The sequence below is a fragment of the Callospermophilus lateralis genome, chromosome 9, assembly GCF_048772815.1.
Source record: "Callospermophilus lateralis isolate mCalLat2 chromosome 9, mCalLat2.hap1, whole genome shotgun sequence".
Classification (NCBI taxonomy): Eukaryota; Metazoa; Chordata; class Mammalia; order Rodentia; family Sciuridae; genus Callospermophilus; species Callospermophilus lateralis.
In genome coordinates this window covers 108,696,322-108,714,816 of record NC_135313.1, presented here as the reverse complement: position 1 = coordinate 108,714,816, position 18,495 = coordinate 108,696,322, and the positions used below count along the sequence as shown (strand labels likewise).

General features: G+C 42.8%; 1 protein-coding gene across 2 annotated transcripts in view; it reads right to left on the bottom strand.

Moving 5' to 3' along the window:
- The window catches only part of Mgat5 (alpha-1,6-mannosylglycoprotein 6-beta-N-acetylglucosaminyltransferase), a 338,013-nt gene that overhangs the window by 196,973 nt on the left and 122,545 nt on the right, over positions 1-18,495 (bottom strand). The window contains exons 1-2 of one of the 2 annotated variants that reach the window (XM_076866215.2): positions 14,953-15,000; positions 5,610-5,992 (exon numbers count right to left, since the gene is read on the bottom strand). In XM_076866215.2, the coding sequence (XP_076722330.1) occupies positions 5,610-5,850 (241 nt within the window). In that variant the 5' untranslated portion in view covers positions 5,851-5,992; positions 14,953-15,000. Of the gene's footprint in view, positions 1-5,609; positions 5,993-14,952; positions 15,001-18,495 lie in introns of those variants that run through there. The other variant, XM_076866214.2, reaches the window with a different exon arrangement.

The window sequence follows — 18,495 nt, the reverse complement described above, 5'->3', positions numbered from 1 at the left end:
TTTAGGTCACAAGCTTTCTAAAGCAGAAAGCCTTTTCTGTAATCACACCAACCACAACAAGGAGGCCTCCTCCGACAGCACCAACCAGCTTGGCTCATTTTCTCCCCAACCAGTTTCACTCCCAGAACAGTGCCATTTTCCCTCGAGGGAGGGAATTTCTGCCTTGGCAATGGTGGTTTTCCATAATACCCAACAAAAGTCCCAGAGTTCCCAGAATGGTGCCTTGATCCTATTTGTAGCAACAGAGACCAAAAAAAAAAAAAAAAAGTAAATGAAAACAAAACAAAACCCTTTCCAGGCTTGCATCTTTCATGAAATCATACACAACTCTTTCCTCCCCTCCTTTTTTCATAGGAGAGGTAGTAACACTTTTACTGGTTAAAGCTCTCGTCAGTCTCAGAACATCATCTAGGTCTGCAACTCAGGGCAGCTGCTACTCTCTGGCAGCCTTAAATGGGACCAGCATCTTAGACATAACCTCCCAGGTCACTGAGGGCCACTGCAAGCCCAAAGCAGTTACCTTTCCACTGTTCCCTGTAACCAAAGCCCTTTGCTGGTTCCCCTCTCTCCCACCACCATATGCCTCTTTACAAAAATGGAGAAATTCATTCCTTCCTTGTTACCTTTATTCCTCCCACGGACATGGCTGATGTTATGATTTAGATAAGAAGTGTCCCCCAAAAGCTCATGTGAGACAATGCAAGAAAATTTAGAGGTGAAGTGATTGGGTTATGAGAGCCTTAACCTAACCAGTGCATTCATCCTCAACAGGGATTAACTGAGTGGTAACTGAAGGCTGGTAGGGTGTGGCCTCAGGACACCAAGGTGGTCCTTTGGGGTTTATATTTTGTCTCTGGAGAGCAGAGCTCTCCCTGCTTCCTTGTTGCCACATTCTGAGCTGCTTTTCCTCTGCCTTGATGTGCTGCTCCACCTTGGTCCCGGAGCAATGGAATGAGCCATCTAGGAACTGAGACCTCTGAAACCCTGAGCACCAAAGAAACTTTTCCTCTTCTAATCATTTTGGTCTGGTCTTTTGGTCATAGTGATGAAAAAGCTGACTAAAACAGCAGTGGTCAGAGTCAGAGGGTGAGGCCAAGGCCTGATCCACCCATGAGAACTTCCATCTCCACTGCCTCCCCCACCCTCTCACCCATCACACCGAGACCCACAGCCTGCAGGGCCCTGTGCACACTGCCCACTTCTCAGACCTCACCACCTCCCATGTTGCTCCTTACTCACTTTGGCCAGATGCTGCAACTTCCATTTCTCGCTTGAATGCACGTGCCAGCCTCAGGGCCTGGTACAGCTGTCCCAGATGCTCTGCCTCAACCTCTCTCTCTTCCAAACCCCACCGGGCTGTTCCTTTTGTCATTCAGGTTAAAAGACACCTTTCAAGAGGGGCCTTCTCTGACCTCCCAAGCCCCTTGGATACTTTTAAAAATTACATTCCTTCTTTGTTACTTTCCTCTAGGAATTTACTGCTATCTGACATTCTCTTATTATTATTTTTTTCTCTCCAAAGAGAACAACCACATCCATGAGAGCAAGGACATCATCCATCTTTTTCCCACTGCAGGAGTAGAACCTAAACAGCACTTGGCATACCCCAGCCAACAGAGACATTACCCCAGTGCCAGGCTCAAAGGATAAGAGCCAGGAGAAAGGAAAGTCTAGGCCTAAGCAGCTCAGGAAACGAGGAGTAAGGCAGAAGGCAAGAAAGGGCAGACTACAAAATCTGGAGGGCAAGAAGGAGCCAGGCAAGTGTGATGTGGTGGGAGTGGCAGAGAGAAGCTGAATGGCTATGGAATGTTAGCCTAAGCTGCTGACCTTCCCAGGACAGTGCCCCAGTGTCCAGAGAGGCAAGCAGGTAAGACATGGCTGAGTTAACAACGTGTAGTTGACCACAAGGGGGAATCTCACACCCACCTGGCCTCAGGTTTCCATTACTGTTCCCAAGAGAACCAAAGTGGACCAGGTCTGCCTTTTTAGATAAGAGGTGATCACTGGGGATCAGAATTTGGGTCAGGTCATTAGAAACAGAGATCAATTCACCTCAGAAACAAAAACGGCATTGACTGGGGCAAGTGGCACCATCTGTGCCACAATTCCCATGATGTCCTGATAGGCATGGCCCCAGCTATGCTGGCCAAAGAGATGCAGATGAGGCTGTACTGCAGAGCTCTGGCTTCACATGTGGTTGGGAGACAAAAGCCAACACGCTTCTTTCTGGACTGACAGAGAAATGCCCTCCGCACCCCAGGAATGAATGCTCTTGACCGTGCCACACAGTCTGCCAGGAGAACTTCCAGACGGCACTTTTGAATTCCTATGTCCCAACAGAAGTCCAGAAGTTTCTTTTCAAATGAGCAGAACCAGAATTGGTGGAGGGTAGGTTAGGAGCTACTCTTTGACACTTCTACAGATGTTCCTCCCCCTGCAATGGGGTTCTATCCTAATAAACCCATAAGTTGAGAACAGCATTAGTTGAAAATGCGTTTAATACACCTAACCTACCAAACATCACAGCTGAGCCTAGCCTCCCTAGGCAAAATCATCAAACACAAATCCTGTTTTACAATAATGTGTTGAATATTTCATGCAGTTTATTCAATACTGCACTGAAAGTAAAAGAATAGTTTACGTGTATGCTTTTGCATCGTCAGAAAGTGGGACAATTTTAAGTTGGAGGCCATCTGTGTTACTGTTTGAGTACTACTCAAACTAACAGCACTAGCAGGCACATGCCAGGCTGTTGACACGCAGCACCTTGTACAAGCAACACAGTCCCCAGTGAGAGAGGTACTGGTGCCCCACTTTAGCAGCAGTTCGTGCCTGTAGAGCCCAGACTCTGCAGACAAGATGTGGCAAAGCCACACTGTCTAGCTCCCCAACTCACCGTAATAACTGCTATGACTCTTGACCTGTCACTCAGAAACAGTGTTTCCAGAGGGCAGAGGAACACTGCTTTGGATGTGCTCCTAATGAAGGGGATCCAACCACACACAGGGATGAGAAACACTTAGAAAACACACACACACACACACACACACACACACACACACACACACACACATCCTACAAGATAAGAAGACTCACCCAAAGACTATCTAGGTTGGGACTGACAAGTCGTTTTGATAAAGGATCCAACAATCAATATTTTAGGTTGTGCAGTCTCAGTGGCAACTAATACATAAACAAATGGGCATGGCTGTATTCTAATAAACTTTATTTATAAGAACTGGTAGCAAGGAGGAGTTGGGCCACAGGCCATAGGTTGCTGACTCTGCCTTAGACCACCAGAGTCCTGGGAAACCATTGGGTCTATGAGTAACACGACCAGATGAATGTTAAGAATGACCTATGGTGATTGCCGAACGATGAATTCAGAATATTTAAGATGTTTTGTGAAATAAATATTGGTATTACTGTGTTTCTCTAATATTGAATTTGTTATAAACAAATGCTAGCGGCTATGTTCCAATAAAACTCTATTTGCACAAATAAGCAGCAGTCTGAATTTGGTCCATAGGTCAAACTTGGTAGCCAAACTGAAATAACAAAAAATAGTTATCTGGGCTAGGGATATAGCACAGTTGGTAGAGTGCTTGCCTTACATGCACAAGGCCCTGGGTTCAATCCCCAGCAACACACACACACACACACACACACACACAGAGTTATCTGCTTGAGAATATCTGTAAGAAGATGGTGTCAGATTCTGCTTGCTGTTTCTACTCTTGGAGCAGTGATTCTCCAAAGTAGCAGAGAGGGGAGCCATTATTCCCTCACACTGAAGCCATGTTTTATTGTTAAAACCAGGGAGGTGCTACTGGCATCTATTGCTAAAATCTTATCTTGCATGAACAACCTCCCACAATAAAGACACATCTAGCCCTAGGGCCCAATAACAACAGATGAGAAAGCCTTATATTAGCAGGATCTCACCACACAGGGATCCCAAATACCTCTAGCACAAACACACTTCAGTCCAATTAAATTCCAGAAACTCAGCTGCAAAGATCACTTTGATATATCAGGTTCATCTGATGAAAGAACACTAGCAATGTGAGTTAGACTTGCTGATGAGGCCTATCTGACTCTCTTCTGTTTTTGAGAACAAGATGAATAACTTCACGAAGATTCACCTATAAAAGGACCAGGTTGGAATAAATAATTCCTTTAGCTTCTGTGAGAAACAAATTCCTATGATTGCAAGCATGCAAGGTGGTTGAAATTCTAACAAACTACTTTGCTCTTTTTGGTAACTTTTTGGAAAGAATAATCTCTCTGTAGGGCTGAAAAGCTAAGACCAGATCATTGTCCTTTATAGTGTAGAGAAAGCCTTCCCTCTGAGATGTTTAGCAGCACCCGAGAAACAAACAAAAGTCAAGACAACCAGTGAAATTGAAAGTCTGTAAGTGTACCACTTACGTGGCTTCTTCCTGCCCATGTAAAAGGTTTGACAGACTGAGATAAACAGGAGGAGGAAATTGCTACAGTTACTTTCCTTTCCTCCCAAAGGTGGAACAAGGACCATAAAAACCAAAAAAAAAAAAAAAAATTGGAAACAGCATCGCCACCTGTTATATCATCCACATTGGCAACACCAATGGTACCTGTCTGTTCTTTTTGTTTTTCCTCTAGTGTTACTTATACTACTCTGAGAAACTACCCAATTTTTCAGTGTGGGCTCTCAAAGTGGAGCCTCATTTTTTTTTAATTGTGTGTGTGTGTGTGTGTGTGTGTGTGTTTAGACATATACTGAAGTGTTAATTGTGGATATGGCCTGAAGAGGTCCACTGATGTGTGATCTCTTACTTTCTTTATTTTTTTTTTTTTGTCTACAATTCAGCATAAATTTTACTGAAAGAAAAGATATCCTATATTTGTTTTATATATATATATATATATATATATATGTGTGTGTGTGTGTGTGTGTGTGTGTGTGTGTGTGTGTGTGTTACTCTATATTATCTCAAAAAGTATCTGAGGTGCCTAAAAATAAGCAACAGGTACAAAAAGATTTCTCTCAAAGTGAGATAAGAGCAAGAATCAAGAGCAGTCAAATCTGAAAAGGGCAAAAAGAAAAGCTATTAGCTATTAGCCCTCACATAAGCTCCCATATCCTGCACATTGCCCAGACACACACACACACACACACACACACACACACACACACATTTGGCTCTAAGTTTGGTGACATTCAAAACAAACACTCCTCCACACCCCACCTCACCTCATGCCCACCATCCCTAATTAAGTTTTGTGTAGGGACAGATAATAAGTGTTTTTCAGCGTTCCATGAAAACACTCCCATTTAAGATCATGCAGTCCAGAAATGTGTTGAGGGAGGAGGATCCAGCTGTAAACATGACCCAGAGTGCTGCCTGTACTGACCATCGCTCGGGGGGAAGGTATCTGTGTGCACAGGAGCTTGCCATCTCCCAAAAGGCATTGCTTTACCTGTCTAAAAGTGTCCCCGTGTATGTGATTCATTGCCCAAGAAGCGATAGTAGTGAATAATCAATGGCAAGTTCAAGTCTAGGAGCCTCCAGGATTCTTTCACTGGCTCCCGGCCAAACTCCCGCCACCCCCAGCACAGCACTTACCATAAGCTGTCATGACACCAGCGTATGGCCCATCTACCACATTCCTGTTTTCTTCTGCCAGTGCCTTGATGTACCTTTTGCTGAGGTCCAGGATTTGCTCCCGCAGCACAGAGCTGCTTTCAGGCTGAGTTCGCTGTTGGATGGTAAAATGCAGAAGCATCATACCCCAAATGAAGCCAAAAGTCACCAGGAAAAAGCCCAGCTTCTGAGAGGACAACTTCCAGGGAGTAAAAAGAGCCATTGCTCTCTGGCAACTTCACCTGCCCTTGGCTCTCAACACATAGAAGGTGGACTCAAGTTCATGGTGTAGGTTGTGTCTGCAAGTCTGCGGGTCTCACTCGGGCTCCTGGGTCAGCCGATTTCCTTTCCTTGCTTCCATTCTGCTGTGAAGGAGGACGACAGTTAGCAAAGTGGCCGTGGTAAAGCATAGCAAGTCAAGCCATAAGTCATGATTTCACTCAGATAGCTCAACATCAAATGTCAACTTCCTTTTTTTTCTTTATTTGCTGGTTCGGCACCTTAATTTATGATTCGGCATGTGTAAGCTGAGAGGGGAAATCTGGTGAGACAACAAGAAGCTGTACAAACACGGCCGGGGAAGTGTGTCTGAGTGAGTTAACAGGTGTAGTGGGGCTGCTCCTGTCTGGACCAAGGTCAAAACAGGAAGCTTGTTTTGCAAGGTGGGGAAGAGATAGAAGGATATTTTACTGCATGTCAGCAAAAACCTAAGCAGAGGATAGAGTCATACCATGGGGTACTTTGTGTGTCTGTAACTTGAGCTCACAAAGTCATTATTATGTGCTTTGGACAAGGATTAGTGCATGCAGCTGAAGAGGTCAGCAAGAAAGTGGATGTCCTCTCAAGGGTGGGCAACAAGGAAGTGAGAGAGAACCCCCATCTTATTTAACCATGCCTGGCTTCCATTATCAATGTTTAAAGATGAGATAATTCTCTTAGCACAGAGAGACCCAGAGGTACAGCCACTGATCTTTCTGTGCCAGCATTTTTTTTTTTTTTTTGCAGTGCTTTCGATCCAACCCAGAAACCCAGCATGCAAGGCCTGTGCTCCAACACTGAGCTCCACCCCCACCTTAGTTCTAGCTATCTTAAACGAAAACTGATTTTCATTTGTTCACTGGTACACTGTGAAACACAGGAAACACAAAGTACCAGGCTGTCTGCTTTTCTGTGGTTCTCACTTTCACTCCCATCGTGTAGCAAAGTGAAAGTTAAAGGACAGAGTTTCATAAACTAAGGTGGTCGATCCCATGTGATACCAGCACATGATGAGCCAAAGTTCTTAATCAGGGCTTCTCAGCAAGGGGGACCTGACCATAGACTGCAAAGGGATTACCAGTATTCCAATTTATCTGCCTTTTCTGCTAGAGACCTAGGTTCAGGAACCAGCCAGTTGACAAAAGTGCCACTCAGGGAGAGGCTAAGCAATGATCTCCTCAAGGGACTAACCATTTGCAGAGTGCAAATGTTTTGGGTCAAAGGGATCTTCTTTGCAAGCAGCCTAAGAGGAAATGATAGCAGGATCTTAGAGCAATTAGATTACAGAGTGTGTAATTCAGTGGATCTCTGTTGGTCTGTCTCTTAAGGCCTTCCCCTCACCTGTCAACAGGTACTTCTACTAATAACATTAAATAATAAATAAGTTCTAACTATATCCCAGATATTGTGTTAAATGCTGCTTTGTACCTTAGCTTGTTGGATGCTCATAAAAGTTCTAGGAAGTATTAATATTACCATCTCCCATTTATGAGAAACAAATTAGATGAGAAAATAAATTTCAGGAGATTGCTTAGCAATAATCAATCAGCTAGGTGGCAGAGGAGAGATAACCTAAGAAAGGCCTGGGATCAGTAAACTTGCATCCAGCTGCCCCTCCCTTCCCCATTCCCCCAAAAGCTTATCTGAGTAAGGCTCAGGATGGTATGTACATGCTTACTGGAATATGGAAAGTAACAAAGAAGAATATATGTGGAGACTCTATGTAGCACAAAGTCTAAAATATTTGCCTTCTGGCCCTTAACAGAAAACGTATGTTAACCTCTGAATTCTAGGCTAGAGGCTCTCAAAGTGTGATTCCCTGAACTCACCAATCACTACATCACCAGGGAGAAATACATCTTCTCCAGCCCTTCCCTAGACCTACTGAATCAGCAACTCTGGAGGCCTAGAGCCTTGCATCAACAAACCCACAGGGCGATCCTGATGCATGCTCAATTTCAGTCAGATTCCAGGTGCATGCCTTACATCACTGCGCAACGCCATCATCAGGCCAATGTGATTAGTGTGATTAGGCTCAAATCCCATCTTGAGCTACTTTAAAACGTAAGTTCCTATACCCTACACACCTGCTGTTCTGCTCATCACCATGAACCCAATGCATCCTTCAGGCAGTTCCTCCTCTTCCCTCAAGCTGCTCCTTCCCCCTGGCCATCTTGCTTCATTGTGTCATGCTGCCAATCCAAATCCAGCCTGCTCTCCAAGCCCCACCTGTCTCAGCCCACGTTCCCCACTGCTCTAGCCTACAGTGTTCCCTTCTTGGTCTGAAATCTAAAACACTTGTCTGGCTACTTTGGACTGTTTACCAGTTTCTGAGTGGGTACTATAGATTGGAACTTCAATGCACCCCAAAGGTTCATATGTTGAAGGTCTGGTCCCCAGTCTGTGGTGCTATTGAGAGATGGTAGAACCTTTAGTAAGAGGGATCTAGTGAAAGGAAGTGGGTCATTGGGAGTGTGGCCTTGAAGGGGATATTGGGACCCCAGCCAATACCCAAGAGCCCTCCTTGGCCACATGCTTGCCATGATGTTTTTCTATAGGAGAAAAAAGTGAAGGACCAACCAATCATGGACTCAAACCTCCTACACTGTGAGCTAAAATAAGTCTTTCCTCCTTACAAGTTGATCATCTCAGATGTTTTTTCACAGTGATGCAAAGCTAACACAGTGAGATACCATGACATTGTTTGGGAGAGCGCCTCTCCCGCCCACCCCCACCAGCCCTACAACACACAGATGCTTCCCCACTTAGGCTGGGGTTACATCCTAACAAACACACCCTACATTGAAATTATTAAGTTGAAAATGTATTTAATACACCTAACCTAGTGAACTCAGTTTGATCTGGCTTATCTTATTTATACTTGGAACAATTACATTAGCATCCAATTGGGAAAAAGCATCTAATGCAAATCCTACTTGATAATAAAATGTTCCACAAATCCTAAGTCAAACTATTCCAATTCAGGGACCATCTGTGCATACCTTCTAGGAGAAAGGCAAAGCACAATAAAATATCTGTTGACTAAACAAACTTGTCATGGGGCACCATGGCACTGTATTCTGCCCTACTCAACAATGACCAGCTGAACAGCATCTTCCCTTTCTTTCTTTCTGCCATGTGTTCTACCAATATACACACATGGAGTACCTGTTTCCCTCAGGCCCTTTTGACTGGATAGGGAGCCCGTCAGAACTTCTGCCCTAAGGAAGCTAGAGCGGTTAAAGCACTCCACTAACTGGGCACTGCTCTGACTTCCTCAGGAAGTGACTGTGCTTCCTTTTTGATAACCTGTACTCACTAGTCCCCCAGGACAAGTAATGAGGTGCTATACCAAGGAGGACAGTTTGTGGGTTATTGTCGTTGATTATTTCAGCACACAGACCCAACTGTTGACAGGAATTACGGGTCAACTTTCAGACAGAAAGCCCCACTCTACTTCCTCAGTGAACCCACCAGAGAGACTGCTCAAGTCTGCACAATTTAAGCCATGGAAAGACCAAGAAGAGGAAGTGGACAAGTGCTCTGTTAGAAGGTGGAAGGCTACTAAACCTTTGCCTTGGGAGGGTCAGATCTACCAAGATGATGCATTCAAGGGGTAAGAAGAAGATGGCCAAGAAACCTAGCCTGCATGAAATTATTCTAGCTTAGACAGATGCAAATCAGCTGTGAAAATCCCTAGCTATAAAGAGTTCAGAGTACTTGAGGGCCCAGGTATTAAGTGATTATAGAATTGCCAGGGATGATCTTTTCGCTAGTGGAATGCAGAGTCTGAAATAACAGAAACCATCAGTATGCACATTAGAATTCATCTCTATGGTTCCTGTTAAGGAGATAGAATTTAAGACTTTTCAAAAGCATTATTCAGGAGATACCCCTATCTCCCACAGTAACAGGAAGATAATGAGGAGGATCCAGGACAGCCATCTTTGCAGAGAGCCTTGGTGCCAAAAAAGGACTAATGATGATCATTAGTAATGAACATAATTAATGGAGAGGCCTTGGACTAACAGCAATCAAAAAGTAGTCTTTCAAGCTGAGAATGTGCCTGCCTCAAAACTTAGCAGTTGGGTCCTATAGCTAAGTGAATCCAAGGGACAGAATAAAGAACTATATAGTAAGTCTTAGAAGGACCCTGTTGCCAACCAGATGGATGACAGTCCAGAGCCATGATTTCATCAATCCTCAAGACAGAAGTTTATGCCACTTCTTCCCCTATACATATCCCCTCCATTCCGTTTCCTAAAAGAGTATCATTTATTTCTTCTTTCCCACTCATTTCTCAACACAGCAAAATCTGGCTTCTGCCTTTTCAAATGTGTTCAAAGATCTTTGGTAAGGAAATATGTCAGTTCTCCTAATTGGAAAAAGAAAAAAAAAAGAACATACAAAGATGTTTGGTATCATTAACCATTAAGGGAAATCAAAATTATAATAAGACATGGCTTTACATCCATTTGGATGGTCAAGATCAATCAATATAGGCAAGAACAAGTGTTGGTGAGGATGTGGAAAAATGGAATATTCTCACACAGCTGGTGACACGTAAAATGGTACAGCCAGTGTTGGAAACTCTTGTGGAAAAATGTTGTGGTTCCTCAAATACTTAAACAGGGAGCTACCATGTAATCCAAACAATATGCTCCCAGGAATTCTCCCAAGAGAAATGAAAACTTAGGTCCACACAAAAACTGACCAATTATCATAGCAGTATTATTCATAATAGAGAAACAACCCAAATCTCCATCAACAGAGAAATGGATAAACAAAACTAGCTTTAGGCTAAACTGGAATATTATTTGGCCTCAAAAGAAATGAAGAACTGATTATATGAAATATGGCTGATCCTTGAGAACATTATGCTAAGTGAAAAAACATCTCAGTTATTGAAAATCACATATGATTCCATTTACATAAAATGTCTAAAATAGACAAATCCAGAGAGACAAAAGGTACACTAGTGCTTGCTAAGGGCTAGGAAGAGGGTAGAGAATAGAGGAATTGGGAAGTGACATCTTAGGTATACAGAGTTTCTTTTCAGGGTAACAACAATGTTCTGAAACTGACTGTTTATAGAAGAGAATTCTATAGATATATTAAAAGCCACTGAGCTGGGTGTAAGGGCACACGCCTGTAATCCCAGCAACTCAGGATGCTGAAGCAGGAGTATCACAAGTTTGAGGCCAGCCTTAGCAACTAAGTGAGGCACTAAACATCTTAGTGAGACAATGACTCAAAATTTTAAAAGAAATGGGTTGGGGATGTGGCTCAATGGTAAAGCACGTCTGGGTTCAATTCCCCAGTATCTAAATAAATAAATGCCACTGAGTTCCTCATGTTCAATGGCAGCATGATATGACATGTGCATCCTATCTCAATAAAGTCGTTAGGAAAAAAACAACTTCCACTATGAAGTTAAGGGTATGAAGAAGAGCTCCATGGGCCTACTGCAGCCTCTTCCCTCATTCCTTACAGCTCAGCCAAGACCAGACTGTGCCATCCCTGAGGGCTGACCACAGGCCTGGCAACAAACGGAAATTACATGGAGCCATCTGCCTCCAGTTCACTAGACCTGGCTGCTCTTATAACCTCCAGATCAATCTCCCAGGCCTTCCTCTGATGGCTGCTGGCCCACCTTGTCAGGCTGGAGAGTACACTGTGAGGAAGGGTTCAACTCTAATGGGCTGAGAATAAGACAAATGAAGCAAGTTCTTCAGGTGACCATCCAAAGTCCATGGCAGCCCCATGGGTCTTCCTCCAAGACCTGCTTCTCAAGAGGATGGATGAAGGTGGAGACGCCCATTCCTTCAGAAGTGATGCTAGCTGGAACCACAGAGATTTCGTCTTGTCCAACAGCCCTTAAAGACAATGCCATACTTACCTTGGACCACACTGCTCTAAGTCATTACATACCTCTTCTGTCCTCACCACAAACCACCTGCACTACTTTATCTGTCTTCAAATGGTAGTTCTGGGGCCTAACTTTATCCTGACTCTGTGCTACGACATTCAAGAAACTCTAAATGGGTTAGGCTCACCCGTTTTACCTTAGGAAATCCCACTCATATTTCCATCTCACAATTTCGTCGTGCCTTCTGTATGAAGTTTCCCCAGTCTCCCTAGACTGTGAGAGCTCATCCTCATTGGAATATCCATGGCAATTCCTGCTCCTCCCAAAGAGTTTCTTACCCACTGTTTTATAGCAAAATCTTGCTTCATCTCCCCGATGGCTCTTTGAGGTCCCCGAAATAAAAAATGCCAGCCACGGCAATGCCTTGTACACAGTGATGTTCATTAAGTGTTGGCTAGATGAAAAGCTAGGGAGAGGGAATGAGAGGAAGGTATACAGATGAGCAATGACTTCCAAGACAATCTTCTGAACAGACTTTGACCCTAAGGTTTTGTCTCATGGCAGAGAAAATTATAGTGTCCTTGAATAGGTAAGGTTAAACTACAGGGAGCCTGACAGGGATACATATCAAAAGAAGAAAATGAGACGGAAGCTCCAGAGAAACAGTTCTAGAAAGAGCAAGGCAGTGAGCCTATGAGAACAAAAGGATGTCCAAGAAGGGAAGGAGAAGGGAAACTTGTCCAAGATCAGCAGGGGAACCTTCCACAGAGGCTTCTCGCTTCATTCTTATTCTAAGACAATCACGAAAAGGACAGGAGAAAGGGGAAGCTGCAGTTGCCCAACAGCAAAAGCTTGGAAATCGTTAATTTACAGCTTGTTTTACTGATTGGCACCATGCTGGTCTCCTTATCTCGATTTCTGTGTGCATAAAATGAGGAAAATTCTGGAAAAACAGAGTACTTTGAGAGCAGGATGACTATGACCCAGTGAGTCAACGATTCTCAAAACTATGTTCCAAAGACTACAAGGGTTCCCAGAGAGATGTTCCAGAGATTCCACACACACCAATCTAAATTTAATTTTTAGTTTCCTCATTTAAAATGTTATTTTCAAAATTTTTGTTTAAAAATTAGTTTTATATGTCAAAACTTAAGACACTGGATATAATTAATATATGTGTCAATTAATATTGAAGAGACTCAGAACAAAACTTCCCTCATTACCTCTGTACATGGAATTTGAACTTTGAAGTTCTATGTCATTGGTTAGAAAATTAATGCTTGGAAGTGACCTTGTCCACCCACCTTTTTTCTTTTTTCTTTAAAAAATATATTTTTTGTGGTGTTGGGATTGAATCCAGGGCCTCACTCATGCTAGGCAAGTGCTCTAGTACTGAACTACACCCCTATCCCTTCTTGTTTCCTTCTTAAAATTTAAGCCCACATATCTATGCATATAAAATGGTATGACAAAGAATTCTGCCTTAATCAAATTCCAGGTGAGGATCAGTCATACATTGTAAGTTTCAGAAACTTCTTGCCTGATTCCCATTCCAAAAGAAGTGACAGTCATCTTTAGATGTTAATGATACAATATCAAAATGATTTCTACTTTTCTAGTATCTATATCAAGTTACATTAAGAGATACTTTACCCAAAGGACTTAAAATCAGCATACTATAGTGATGCAGCCACACCAATGTTTATAGCAGCTCAACTCACAATAGCTAGACTATGGAACCAACCTAGGTGTCCCTCAATAGATGAATAGATAAAGAAAATGTGGTATATATACTCAATGGAATATTATTCAACTTTAAAAAAAGAGTGAAATTATGGCATTTGCCAGTAAATGGTTGGAGTTGGAGAATATCATGCTAAGCAAAATAAGCCAATCCCACAAAACCAAAGGCTGAATGTTTTCTCTAATATGTGGATGCTAATTCACAGTAAGGAGGGGGGTGTGGCACTAGGGAAGAATAGTGTTACCTTAGATTAGGTAGAGGAAAGTGATGGGGGGTGGGAGGAGAGGGGATGTGGGGATGAAACAGACATTATTACTGTATGTGTATATGTGACTGCATGACCAATATGATTCTGCAACATGTACACTCAGAAAAAAAAAAATTATATACCATGTATGTATGATATATCAAAGTGCATAAATGCATTCTACTGTTATATATAACTAATTAAAACAAAAAATATTTAAAAAAGAGATACTTTAGAGTACTTGGCAAACTATTTCTAAAAATAATAGCCATTTCTACTCAAAAATCAATTGAACCTCGGCTTCCATGCCTCTGAACCCAAACATGGGCACAGAAATCTACTGTATACTAACTCGGTCAACCTAGAAAGAAATATGATCGATTAAAATGTATAACATAGGTTTATAGAGACTCAGGAACCATAATCAATTTTGTAGTAACCAAGTACAAACCTTCAACTTACAGAGAAAGACCCCAAGGTCTACAAGTGCCATGTTTTCTAGTTGGAGTCTGCAACTAGAAAAAATCAGCACCCACATCCTGTCACCTGTATGGTGGTCTCTGCCAACACAGGTTGAATCTACAAGTCACTTTCGGAAAATCAGAAAGGAAGAGAATTATTGATAGGAAACACAAACCAGAACCCACAGTCCAGTGGTATAAAGAAGCTGTAAGTTCCACCAACTTCAGGGTGTTGGGAGAATTGAGAAACTATTGAAAGAAAAGTAGATACTTGCAGAATTATTGGTATAAAGAAGAAAGATGGGACAGAAAGTGAGGTGGATTCTTACTCTAAATGTCTCCTGTTTTTGTTAAAAGGAAACTGGAGGAGGAAGGAGCTTTTTCCCCACAAATAAGTCCAAATCCATAGGAAGATGATCTATGGTTGTCTATTCTCCTGAATGGCACAGATGTACAGGGCCAGTGACATAAACATGAACCCAATCCCAGAGCCCAGCCTGCAGCCATCCCTTGAGAGCTATGATAAACTGTGCTCTCCTTCATTTCCAGGGAGCAAACAAGCTCAGGAGCAAACAGCCAAGCTGCCTATGAATGGGTATGAACAGAGACAGCTCATTTGCAAGTTCATGACCTGGGTCCCTTTCTTTCTAAACATTCCAAGTGCAAGCAGCCTGCTCCCTTGAGGACTGGCTACACTGGTCTTCTGTTGAGTAACTAACTGAAAAACACGAACTCAAACAACATACCTGGGAATTCTTGGAGAGGTTCTTGTCATGGTGGGATTTCAAACAGCCCATTCCTCTTTACATCTGAAGTGATCAAAGCATGCCCATCCTGTGCCAGGGTTTTCTATATTATGCCACTGCTACTTTCAAATGTGGGCAGGAAAAGGAAAACCTTCAGCCCCACCCATCTAAAGCAGTTGCTTGTCTTGTAGTTACACTTTCCACTGAGTGGACTTCAGGGCTCCATTTTTTAGCATCCATAGCAAAATATATTTCCAACACAGTATCGGGGTTGATGATTCTGTACCCTGCGTGTACACTCCTTCTTGCCTCAATGCTCCCCACCCCACCCCTACTATGTTCCCCCATTCACATGGGCTGTCTCCACTAGAGGGCATGGTGGGGAAGGGAAAAGAATCAGAAATCAACATCTGATGATTTTATTCATGTAGGCCGTTAGGTATGCACATAACTAGCTGGTGGACAAAGAAGAAAGAGGACAAGAGTGAGCAGGAAGTTGTCCCCTGCTGGATCAGATAAGAGCATCCCATGTTCTTCTACGAATTTCATTCACCAGGCTCATAGATTATTCACAACTGGCAGAATTTCCCATGAACACAAATTGAAACCACAGTAACCCCAAGAATTCTGAAAACATCTGCTAAACCAAGACAAACAGCACGGCTTCCTGAAAAATCAAATCCCCATAATCCAAAGACTCCCCATTTTGACATAACTGATACTTGGCAGCAACCCTGGCCTCTCTCCACTAGATGCAGTTAGGATACTCCAAAACCCTTCACAACTGGGAGCTGTGACAATCGGTGTGATTCCCCAACAATAAATCCTACCATTATGTACAACCATAATGCACCAATAAAAAAAAGTACGAAAAAATGACTCCCCTCTGCCCAACGTTCTCTGAGGAATAACACCACCCCAGCTGAGACACGCTGCCTCAAACAACCAGTGAGGCCTGCGGACCCTAGGAAGCCGCTCAGAAGTTGGCCCTTCTGATACACTGTAGAGCAAGACCACCAAGGTGAACTCAGGAGCCCTCACCAGCGGGCTGTGAGGCCTACGCTAAAACTGTGGAGAGAAAAGAAGACTGATCCACAGTGTAGTCCCAAGTGGACCGATACACAAGCCTCCTTTTCCTCTATGTCCTCCAGTGTCACCACTGTGTTGACACCAACTGAACAGTTCCCTCCAAGGCTGTGTTGCTGGTTACTAGTTAGTGTATGGCACTGGGGCTCCACTCCACAGAGACCCGAGTCCATAAATGAACAAGCACAGGAAAGCAGGCAGTGAGAAGATCAAATGTGGATGGTGCCTCATCAATTAAAAAAATAAAAATAAAAAATAAATAAAATCAGTATTGTCATATGGCTTCCAGCCCAGGAAACCAGGAATTGGCATTAGGAGACACTGATGACGACACTTGTTGAAGAAATCAAAACACTGTGTGAGAAGATCATTACATTGCATGAATTTATAAGGTAGGTCTCAACACTGAATGAAAACTCTTGAAAGATTTGCTTCCCCTCTTAGCCAAAGGACAGTAAGGCCACAAAGGAATTTTATAACCATAAGAATTATCCTTTTGGTGAGAATCAACTTCTGGTTATTCCCTATATCTAGAAAAGCCACTAATGACAGCAGTCCCCAAAGGCCCCCATATAAAGAAAGGCACAAAATCACCAAAATAGTTTTTAAAAACCTAAGATGATGCTCTCAAAAGAACAAACATTATTCAACAAACCCTGAGCTCAAAGGGTTAACCACCCATACTGAACCCCTTCTCTCTCACCTGGGGAGGGATGCAGGCTAGGTGCTGACCCACTCCCAGCATGTCCTAGCTGCGCAGTCTGCAGAAATGGGACAGCCCTCCAAACACTTGATCTGATCAAGACCATTGGGTCAAAAAAAAAAATGAACAAAAGAGCTGATGCTCAAGGAGATACACATACATGGGTAACTTTGAAGTGGCTGCTCAGAGGCTCAAGATTTTAAATGCTAGGCCTGGCATGGTAATACATGACTATAATCCTAGTGACTTGGGAGGCTGAGACAGGAGTAGAGCAAATTCAAGGCCTGCCTTGACATTTAGCAAGATTTTGTCTCAAAAAATAAAATTAAAAAAAAAAAATGGGGGTCTGTGGATATAGCCCAATAGTAGAGTCAATTCCCACTACAGGAGGAAAAAAAAAAAAAAAAAGGTTTTAAAGCTTAGAATGACTGTATCCTTGAGAAGTTCAATCTGTGTGGAGCACACAACTCCCATGCTTTGGCAGATCCTATGTCATAAATCCTTCAGGTCTGAATTTTCTTAGGGAAGAACTTAGTAGTCAAATACTGGTTGGTAGGTTTACCTGTTGCTCCTTTTTTTTTTTTTTTTTTTTTTTTTTTTGGTACCAGGGATTAAACCAGCACTAAACCACATTCCCACCCCTTTTTATTTTTTATTTTGAAACAGGTCTTGTCATGTTGTTTAGGGCCTCACTAAATTGTGGAGGCTGGCTTTGAACTTGTGATCTCCCTGCATCAGCCTCCTGAGTCACTGTGATTATAGGTGTATGCCACTGCACCTGGCTGCTTTTTAAAAAGTAAGGTGACCAGCTCTTACACATGGAGATATTGATTTACTTCATTTGAGCAGTGGCCTGAGCAGAGGTATTTTCATGTTTAAGCTGCCTAGGTATCTTCAATATATAGCCAGGTATGAGAACTATCTAAAGACATTTCTTTTATCAGTCCTATAGGTCCTATGTAGTGAGACCCAAAATGTGAACCATTTCAGTATTTCTACAAATGACCTCTGCTCCAAAAGTAGTCCAGTGGCTCACATGATAGTCCATCTGTAAGAGAGGCTGGTATTCTCTGTAGAGAATCACAAGCTTCATGCCTGTAGTCCCAACTACTTGGGAGGCTGAGGTGGGAGGATCACTTGAGCCCAGGGGTGGGAGCTGGAGGCCAGCCTGGGCAATATAGTGAGAATCCTGACTTAAGGAGGAAAAAATGCTTCAGAAACCAGTCTTCTCAAGCTAATACTCCATCACGTAGCCAGCTTTTCACAAAGCTGGTCCAATGCAGAGCCCTGTTGGATCATCCCACAATGTGGAAGAACTTGCAAAGAATAATGCTGGACTCATAGCCTTCATTACCCTCTCCTGAGCAACTGTTCCAAACATTAGAAATCATTTGAGCCTAACCTAACAGCCTCAGTTTCTTCCAATGCTTCTAGTAACCTGTACCACTATGACCGTGCTATTCAAGCTCTGGTCTGTAATTTGCTTGTTAGAAATTCAGACTCTCAGGCCCAAAACCAGACCAACAGGATTATTTGCCCCTAAAATTTTGAGAAGCATTATTCCTTATATCATTCAGGAGAGTAGGAATGAAGACAATTAGATACTAACTTCTGATGGGAGACGACAAAGAGTACTGCACAATTTTCCTTTTTATAAGGGACAGAGCAGAGCACTTAATAATTTGGGATAACCATTGAATATGTTATATGTATATCCTGCTGACATCCAGCTGAGATGACAACCATGCACAAAG